This window comes from Vipera berus, assembly GCF_964194415.1.
Source record: "Vipera berus genome assembly, chromosome: 1".
Taxonomy (NCBI): Eukaryota; Metazoa; Chordata; class Lepidosauria; order Squamata; family Viperidae; genus Vipera; species Vipera berus.
In genome coordinates this window covers 294,981,688-294,992,180 of record NC_138202.1, presented here as the reverse complement: position 1 = coordinate 294,992,180, position 10,493 = coordinate 294,981,688, and the positions used below count along the sequence as shown (strand labels likewise).

General features: G+C 38.7%; 1 protein-coding gene across 2 annotated transcripts in view; it reads left to right on the top strand.

Moving 5' to 3' along the window:
• The first annotated feature begins 533 nt into the window (after nucleotides 1-533).
• Nucleotides 534-10,493, top strand: part of RMDN2 (regulator of microtubule dynamics 2) — a 33,875-nt gene continuing 23,915 nt past the window's right edge. For both annotated transcript variants that reach the window (XM_081333672.1, XM_081333671.1), the window contains exons 1-3: nucleotides 534-758; nucleotides 4,188-4,656; nucleotides 8,867-9,062. In XM_081333672.1, coding sequence (XP_081189798.1) covers nucleotides 4,199-4,656; nucleotides 8,867-9,062 — 654 coding nt within the window. In that variant the 5' untranslated portion in view covers nucleotides 534-758; nucleotides 4,188-4,198. The remainder of the gene's footprint in view (nucleotides 759-4,187; nucleotides 4,657-8,866; nucleotides 9,063-10,493) is intronic.

Sequence of the window (10,493 nt, the reverse complement as noted above, 5' to 3'; positions counted from 1 at the left end):
GGTTTGGAATCCTTCCTTCCCAATTTACATATTAAAAAAAGTATTCTGGCTCATTTGTTGTGCTATCGTCAAGTAAACAGTACAAGGTCGTTTTCCAAAGATTATTTTCAACTAGCAGCTGCATCGCTGGTATAACCAAAATGAATTTCTGGTGATTTGGAGACAAATCGCATTCACTCCCATGCATTCACCTGAAATGCATTTCAGATTTCCCCTACCCTAAACAAAACAGCCAAATATTTACGTCAAAACTCCTATTACATGCAATGGAGGCAACCTCGGATAAGCGGGCATACTAATAGTTTCCGCCGGTATCCGCTATCCGAGATCTCCGAGACGAGGAGCAGCGGAGGAGAACCTGCCAATTTGACTCCCCGTTTGCATGGCGAGCACTCCAGGAGACTGACAAGGTCTCCCATCCCTGACAGAGGACCCCGGAAGTCCTCCCAGCTCCATGAAAAGCGTCCTCGAGCCGTGTTGGAGGTCAACTTCCACCGGCCCACCAAGCGGCGCTGGCAGGGGATGATGGGAGCTGCCGTCCAGCGCATCTGGCGAACAATTAAGAAGCGGCGCTTTGCCGGGAGCGGCTGTCCACCGCCCGCCCATCCGTATCCGGGTCTCAAACTGTGTGGGCGGCCCTTGAGCGTTGCTCCGCCGCTGTCTCTCCGCAGGCTCAGGTGCGGAAGCGGGGAAGGAGGCGGCGGGAGCGCAGCAACGGTGGCGAGCCGGATCGGAGCGCCGGCGGGAGGGCTTCCCTGGTAGGTGGAAACGCTGAGACTGAGCGTGTCTTCCGCGTCCTTCGAAGGGGAAAACGGAGGCTGGCTGAAGGAGAAGAGGCGCTCAGATGCGGCTGCACGGATGCGTGTTTCCTCCTCGACAGCGCCAGAGGCTCGCGTAGTTTGCGCCTAGGCGCCCTCTGCTCGGTTCAGGCTGTCAACAGCGCAGTTTCTTGTGATAGTATGTCCACAGTGAGCATGCATAGATTTTCGGGTTATGCGTGGTTGTTTCGGTTGGCAAGACAGCCCACACGTTCAGCTTAGCAACTCGCCTAAAGCATTGAGGACAGCAGAGTTAGAAGGCAGGCTTTCTGGGAAGAGAACACCGTTAAAGTTTTAGGCACCCTAGAAATGAATAGTATTATTAAGTCACAGGGAGACTACCTCTCCAAAGTTTTTGCTCTGTTGTAATAAATATCTAAAAAACAAGCATAGGCAGGTCCAGGGCTTTTTTTCTCATAGAACGCTCAGAACGGAGTTCCGGCACCTTTTTTGGATTAAACCTTGTAGGGTAGGCAAGGCGGGTTGTATGACATGTGTGAGTTCCGGCACCTTTTTCTTTTACAAAAAAAGCACTGGGCAGATCTACTTAGAAATAACCTTTCCTGAATTTAGCTTAGTTCGGAGGTTAGCCTTTCATTAGTTATTAGTCGTTAGATTATTTGATCCAACAGAATATATAGTTATGATCCTGGATACTCTTACCTGAAACTGATTTTTTTTAATTATTTGCTACCATACAGAGTATGAGATTTAACTAATATCTGCTTCTAAGTAACGTTTTAGAAATCTAATGAATGATTATCCTGAAGCAAGCCAACCAAGTCTTTAGCAGTGTTTGGAGAGCTGGAGCTGGATAGTTTCAACAGTATGAATTGTTTACTCGCAGGCCAGAGTGTATACTTTCCAGGATTGCAACATCATTTGCAAGGTGGCTTCTAAACTAATTTGGAAAATTGTTATTTCTTCAAAAGAATGTAGGCATCATGCCTGTGATTTAGTTCCTGCCCCATATCCACCTTAATATAATGCACCCATAGTATGAATTTATCAATCTTTATCCTTGACCCCATAAGACTGTCCTCTTCTCATTCCAGACCAATAATGTAAACAGCCTTGTCCTGTCACCTTTGCATTGGTTTTAAATTTCAGTGAAACCTTGATCTATCAAAGATCAGTGCAATTGGCTTTGCACAGAACAAATCTGTTTTTACACATTGATTAACAACATTTGCATAAAGACATTATGCAAATGATACAAAGTGACAAGTCTCTAATTTAATGGATATTTGTAAATAACTGATATCCTCTCCTTTGAATTGGTCTACTGAAGTGAAGATTTGTATTAAGCCAACCTGTTTTACCACTGCTCTAAGATATATAAAATCTGAATTTTGGGGAAAGTCCCAAACCTATTGATCTATTATATATGTGATCAGTTCTGCCATGAGCACTTAGAGGGCAGCATGTTCCATTGCAACTATTTATTTCCCAGCATTTATTATTTCTAAACCCTCTGCTTCTGCCAAGAATATACTTGGTTGTCCGATAGCTACTCACTTTTTATTTGTGCAGACATGGAAGAATCTTGACTCCCACCTAATTTGGGCTATTTCTGCCTTGTGTCCCATTTCTGTATTCCACATTACTTAAACTTGAAATTTTGAGCTGTGGGAGGAACAATAGACAAACTAGTGTACAAGTGTGTATCCAGAAGTGAGGTCCTTGCCCTCCCTGCTGCAGTGCCTGTTTAGGGGATGTTTTTACTTGCTGGCGGGTGATGTATTGAAAAGGAAAGTGGAGCCAAGCCAGAGGCAAACACCAACACTTTGCTTATTACCGGTATGAGTGCCATACTCACCTGGCAGTGACTCCAGATAGACACCATAGAACCTGACGGGTGGTCACTAGGGACAGCAACTTTTGTGTTGGGGTTCTTTTGTGCCACATCAAAGCTGAATGGACAACATGTTATTTCAATAGTAGAGAAAGGCCCATAGGCTATAATATAAATAGAATTGTCTTGAATTTCCCGATTACAATCACTCCGCTTATACATTAGAGGTCCCCAAACATTTGGACACCAGGAACTGGTTCTGTGGAGAAAAGTTTTTCCATGGACCGGAGGGTGCGTGGTTTTGTGTGCTGCCTGCATTTCATGGATGGGGCTTTGCTTGTTTGTGTGAACCGGTTGCTGGCATGCCGTGGCCCAGTACCGGTCCACAGACTGGGGGTTGGGGACCTCTGATATACATGACATTGAAACTAAGTTTTCATCATTGCCTTGGATAGATTATTGAGCTGCCTTAATTTCTGTCTGTTCATCTCTTGAATAGCTTTATATTCAGTTGCTGCCCCAACGCTCATAACAGAAATATAGAAGATTACTGAAATACATATCATTCAGCACAAAAGTAAATGTACTTACCATTCTGTTCATTTGTGGCTTCGAATTATCTTGGAAAATTCAGTCTTTACCATCACATGAAAACTATTGATCCTTAATATGGAACTTAATAATTGCTCTATTAGCCTATGAATGGGAAAGATGGTATGACTACAATAAATGTAATTTTGGGGGGAGAATTGGGCAAAAGAAAATTTGAATCTACTGCTTAGAATTTTTTGAAGTTTAAAGTATTTATGGCCTACTCACTCTTCAAAGGAAAATATACAGTACTTTGCTATGTAGAATAGAATCAAATTAGGGTTCAGATAGATTAGATTTTAGAACCTCATTTCAAATCAGCCAGATACAGGTAATCCTTGGGTTATGACAACAATTGTGCCCAAAGTTTCTGTTGTTAAGTGAAACATTGATTAAGTGAACTTTGCCCCATTTTACAACATTTGTTGCCGCAGTTGTTAAGTGAATCAATCACTTCAGTTGTTAAATTAGTGACTCGGTTGTTAAGTGACTCTGATTCCCCCATTGATTTTGCTTGTCAGAAGGTACCACGAAAGGTAAAATCCTAAGACACTGCGACCGTCATAAATATGAGTCAGTTGCGAAGCTCCTAAATTTTGATTGCCTGACCGTGGGGATGCTGCAATGGTCGTAAGTGTGAAAAATGGTCATAAATCACTTTTTTTCAGCGCTGTTGTAACTTTGAACGGCCACTAAATGAACTGTTGTAAGTTGAGGACTACCTGTATTTAAAATGTGGCCAGATTGAAAACCAGACCCATATGAAGGCATCATGCACACCTCCAAATTTTGATGTGTACGGTAAATCTTCGATGCATATCTTTAAGATAGCAGCCCAAATTGCCTCTTCATTAAGAATCATAACAAAATGGAGAACATAAAAAAGAATGACCTGCGCCTGTCGCCTGCCTTTTTCAAAAAGCAAAGTATTTCACATAAAGCATTAAACTATGGTTTCTTTTCTGCTTTGTACACTATTTCAGAAGCAGCAGGCATGTCCCACTTTGAAAACAAAAAGCTAATATTTAGCTTGATGGCAGGAGCTGCTGGAGTAACCTATGTCCTGTGTTGGTATCTGAAGACGCACAAACGCACCAAAGCTATGCATTGGCCTGTATTTCCAAATTCTGCCAACGGTTTTGATTTAATAGATTTTCCATATGAAACTCACCAAGAAGAAACAACAGCTTTGCTGTTACAAGGAAGACAGCTTCAGATATTGGAGAAATTGAATGGCCTGGTGATAAGTGTGGAAGAACTTAAAAGAGAACTGACGTTTTTGAAAGAAGCTATTCCAAAGTTGGATGAACTTGTTCGGGATGAACTTCAAGGAAAAGCAGAAAGCCGCAGAACCAGCCCTTTGCACAGGCCTGCAAAGAAGCGAAAGATCGAGGCAGCCACTCCAGGCATATCTGATACCACCAGTTCTGAAGAAGCTGAAAGTGAAGGCGGGTGAGTATTTTAAAAATACTTGGGTTTGTGTTCATGAAATGCTTAGTTTTTAAAAGATAAAAAAGTCCAGAAAAGCAAGGTACTTTTTATGTATAATTTTTATTCATTTTTTTCAAAGGAAAATAAAAACCAATACAAATTAATATAAGAAAAGGGGAAAAAAATCCAACAGAAAGATAAAGGTGCAAGGACAGAAAAAATTAAAGTGAAAAAAAACAGACAAGAAAGAAAAAAGTTTCAAAAAATAACTTCCAATTTTGTTTGCAGCAGTTATAAGTACAAGTATAATTTTACCTTATACTCAATGTTTACAACATAACCCTCTTCTTTCTATAATCTACCCTGTCTAATCATCAAAACCATAAGCTATAGGTTCATTTTTTTCCTGTTTCAAGCAAAAGGTCTTCAAAGGGTTTACATTCAGCAATAACCATAAGTATTGTCTTTTCTCTGATCAAAGAATTCAATTTAACTATCTCAGCAAGTTCTATCGTCTTCACCATCCATGCCTTCATTGTGGGTTGTGACACATCTTTCTATTATCATGCAGACAATAATCTCACTGCAGCCGTGTACAAAAACAAAGTTCCATCACTTTTTTCCAAATGTTTGTCCATAAATCCCAAAAGAAAGACTGTATATTAATTTTTAAAGTTCTCTCAATAACTGTATGTATTTGTTCTAGCTTTTTCATAAGTTCATTAAAAAGGATAAAATGTCCTTGTTCACATTTCCAATATAAATTTGATGTGCCTTTACACATTTTCTCTTGTGACATATTGTACGGTATACCAATGGTATATTTATGAAAATCCTCTTTAAAATTATAAGAGAGTGTACATTTCAATCATTTCTGTCATTTGTTTTCCCATTGTTCCATCTGTGTATTATAACCAAGATTTTTAGCCACTTTATCATGCAATGTTTCATCTGTTTTTAAATTTTAATAAAAGTTTATACATTTTAGCAATTACATGTTCATCATTTGTACACAGTTAAATTTCAAACTCAATCTTAGAATATTCAGACTATTAATTCTTTTTATCTAACTTTAAATCTTTCTAATTGTAAATAAAAAAAATACTGACAGCTATATTCCTCGGCCATCAATTCTTCTCTTGATTTTATTTTACAGCTGTCTTGACAAAATTCTAGTATCTCACAATAAGTTAACCATTTCTATTTGCCTATTATTTCTCGCCTGTAAAATGCTTCTTGTGCTGAGAGCCGCAAAGGTGTTTTGGGGCACAACCTGGATTTCCCTATTCTTAATATGGCACATCTAACATAATGATTTTTAAAATCCACATCAACCTCAACTTTATCGTACCATAAATATCCATGCCACCCAAATCTCGGGTCATGTTCTTTTAACTCCAAATGCTTTCTATTTCTCAGTAACATCCACTCTTTCATCCAAACCAAACAACGAGCTGCAAAATACAGTTTCAAATCGGGTAAACTCAATCCTCCTCTTGTCTTTGTATTTGATAACACCTTATATTTAACTTGTCTTTTTTACGCTGCACACAAATATAGATGTATTCTTCTGCCACTGTTTAAATGGTACATCAGTTGTCAAGTCAGATATTGTCTGAAACAAAAGCATAATTTAGGCAAGGTATTCATTTTTATCACAAAAATTCTCCCCAACAATGAGAGTTGTAGTTTCTCCCATCTTAACATGTCTTATTAACTTTACTCCGTGTCTTAATACTTATTTTGAAATAACATACAATTAATATTTGTCAGAGATATTTTACTTTCTTCTCAATTTTAAAAATTACCTTATTCATCAATTTTTTTATCTTCTATTTTCATATTTTTCTTAATAGCTTCATTTTCTGTTTATTAATCTTAAAACCTGCTAGTGCACTAAATTCTTTTAATTTGCCCATTCATATTTCAATTCCTTTTAAAGGATCTTCCAGAATTGGCACCAAGTCATCTGGAAAAACCCTTAACTTACAGGTTTTCTTTTTAAATCTTTACTCCCACAATCCTCTCATCTTATATCTCTATTTAGTATTCCAAAAAGCAAAATAAACAAGAGAGGAGTGAGTGGGTATCCCTGTCTTGTTCCTTTTTGTATCTCACAGGGTTTTGATATGTATATGTGAAACAGAATATAGAGTGGAGGAATTGTATAGGCAATTGCCTAGATATGTATAGACAAAGCAAAATAAATGTAATTGACCTATGTGATGATCGACATGCACTTTGCCTACAGTTCTAAAATTAACCACTAAAAGACAATCGATGAAAGTTCCTACTACTTTTGAGCAAAAAGATGAAATATGGTAAGCAGTGCCCACTGATGGTTTTTCCAGGATCTCATCCCACAAAATATTTGATGTTGGGCACATTCTAGTGTTGAGAGAGTTTGGTATAATGGTTAAGGTACTGGGCTAGAAACCAAGAGACTTTGAGTTCTAGGTCTCCTTTAGACATGAAAAGCAACTGAGGGACTTGGGACCAGAAACTGTCTCTGAGGCCTAGCCATGTCACAAGGTTGTTACTGTAGGAAAAAGGAGGGGAAAATATTAGGTATGTCAATTTGGGGGACTTTCTTGAGATCTTTCCTTTTATTGAAGTGGAAGGCCAATATGCTTGGATCCGGCCTCTCTCTAAAGGGTTGATTTACCCATAAGGGTTGTCTTTACCAACGCAGCTGCTATTTTGTCTCCTTTATTTATAATCTATAAGCTGTAGAGAGAGAAACTGAAGTAGAATTCTTCTCCTTCCCTGATAATGGCTGTACTAATTTTCATAGACAAAAGCAACTTACAGCAGATAAAAAAGCTGTTGTAAAACTTGTAGTAGGTCAATACAGTATTTGCAGACTTGTGGTTATGAATTTGATGGCTTGAATTTCACTGGCATAACAAATTTTACACCAAGAGAGCCAGTAAGATCTAGCGGGACTAGAAGCAGAGAGTACTAGTCCTTCCTCATTCACAGAAGTCCAGTGGGTAGACTTAGGGCAGTCACTCCCAGAATTTTGGATTCTGCAGTAAAACAGCTGAAAAACAAACTCACTTGTTGCATCACTCATTGATAGCTTTGCTATAAAGAAGCAAAGGTGAGCACAGATCAAAAACAAGCAGACTATGAAACCTTGTGGGACAAACACTTAAGAACTACAACAACAACTTGTAATATGCAGTACAGTCTTCTCAAGGCTAAGAACAAGACCTTGATTTTTTGTTTTAAAGGATTGAAATGTTTTCATTGGAACCTAAGAGATAATTTATCTTGTCTCAAGGTCTTGTGATTCAGTAAATGATACTGACTGCCATAATAAATCTTAATGCCTTTAAATGTCAGAATATTTTTGATTTGGCATAGAAATGTTGTTAGTTCCAAATGGTTGCCTTTAAAAACCCGTAATTCCATTGTGTATGTTTTCTACAATTCAATTGTCTGAAGAATAATTTTCAAGAAATTATTTTCTTCCTTTTAAAACAATAAACATTTCAGCTGAAACTGAAGATATGGATAATATCTATTGGAAAATTTGTAGTTGCTAAGTTTCATTAAATTCAGATTGGCTTTATGTTTCAACATCAAAAATGTCACTGTAAACTGAATAGGTTTTTTTTAAAAAAAATATTATACGGTACAAGTAGTTCTTCTATAATTGAGCCCATCATTTCCATTGCTGAGCAAGATGGTTGTTAAATTAATTTTGCCCCGTTTTATGACCTTTCTTGCCACAGTTGTTAAGTGAATCACTGAAGATGTAACATAATAGTTAAATGGATCTGGCTTCCCCATTGTCATTGCTTGTCAGAAGGTCACAAAAGGTGATCACATGATCCTGGGACTGCAGCCATCATAAATACATGCCAGTTACCTTGCATCGAAATTTTGATCATGTGACCATGGGGGGAGGGGAATGCTGCAAGGATCATAAGTGTGAAAAATGGTTGTAACTTTTTTCAGTACCATTGTAACTTTGAACGGTCACTAAACGAATGGTTGTAAGTCAAGGAGTATCCGTAGTGCAAAGTACCATAGAGCTGTGCCTGATTTAAGCGTAATGTAATTGGTCTGTCTGTGGATGTTGCAAAATTAATGAAAATGCTCAACAACTTTGCCGCATTCTTAAGATGTGTTAATTAGAAGGGGAAAAAATAACAGTTAAAAGCGGCAATATAACCATGTTGGTTTTCAAGAAGAGGTTATATTTTCCCCTCTTCTGTTTTAGTTACGTGACAGCTCATACTGATACTGAAGGAGAATCCGAGGAGGAAAAAGGATGGACCAATTCCTCTGTACCTTCTTTGATGCCAGAAGAACAAAAAGATTTATTTAATCTTCTGCAGGAGGTGGACAGAATTCATGGTGGCTCGGAAGATGAGAAAAGAGAAAGCTTCAAACTATTGCTCGAAAGAGAAGAGGAGGTACAGTTGATAGTTCAGGGCCTTCCGTGGCGTCCTTTTAAAAGTATTAGTCACCTTAAAATTTAAGGATAGATTTGAACAGATTGGTTTTAAGGGGGGGAAAAATCCCATTACTTAAAAGTGAGCCCTTTGATTAGCATTCCCAAATATTTGCTGAGAGTGGGCTCCCTATATAAGTGGTTATGTTTATTCAGTGCAGATGGGAAATAGCATTTAGCAATAGCACTTAGATTTATATACCGCTTTACAGTGCTTTATGGCCCTCTCTAAGTGGTTTACAGAGTCAGTACATTTCCCCCGATAATATGGATCCTCATTTTACTGACCTCAGAAGGATGGAAGGCTGAGTCAACCTTGAGCCAGTGAGGTTCGAACTGCTGTACAGAATTAGCCTGCAATGCTGCATTCTAACCACTGCACTTCATCCATTGTCAAGTTCTGCTCTCCTGGTTTCCCTTTTCTGGTTGCCAACAGACCAGCATAGGCTTTCTTCCCACATTACGTTTGTGGGCTTTTACTGTGGGATTAGAGAGAACATAGAATAATAGAATTGGAAGGGTCCTTAGTGGTTTTCTAGTCCAACCCTCTGCTTGAATAGGAGACCTTATATCATTTCACACAAATGTTGTCTAGTCTCTTTTTGAAAGCCTTCAGTAATGGATCACCCACATCTTCTGAAGACAATCTGTTCCATTGGTTAATTGCTCTCACCATTAGGAAATTTCTCCTCAGTTCTAGGTTGCTTCTCTCCTTGGTTAATTTCCCATCACGGGTTCCAGCAGCAACCAAGGACTTCCCATTTTGTTTCCAGAATACAATAAGGAATTTAGTACAAGAATGAAGGAGGCAAAGCAAGGTTGGTAGGAACTTAAAATAGAAAAACAAGAGTTAGAAGGAACTTTGTGGGTCATCTAGTTCAACCCACTGCTCAAGCAGGAGACCCTATACCATTTCTGACAAGTGGCTGTTGAGTCTCTTCTTGAAAGCCTCCACCCACAACTTCTGAAGGCAAGCTGTTCCATTGGTTGATTCTTCTGTCAGAAAATTTCTCATTTCTATGTTGAACCTCTCCTTGATCAATTTCCATCCATTGTTTCGTGTCTAGTGTTTGGGTGCTTTGGAAAATAGATTGTCTTCTCCTCTCTATGACTGTCCCTCAAATATTGGAACACTGCTATCATGTTTCCCCTGGTCCTTTTCTTCATTAAACTAGCCATGCCCAGTTCTTGCACCTATTGTTCATATGTTTTAGCCTCCAGACCCCTAACCATCTTTGTTGCTTTTCTCTGCACTTTTTCTAGAGTTGCAACATCTTTTTTATAGTGTGGTGACCAAAACTGGATGCAATATTCTAGGTGTGGTCTTACTAAGGCTTTATAGAGTGCTAGTAGTACCTCATGTGATCTTGATTCAATCCCTCTGTTAATGCAA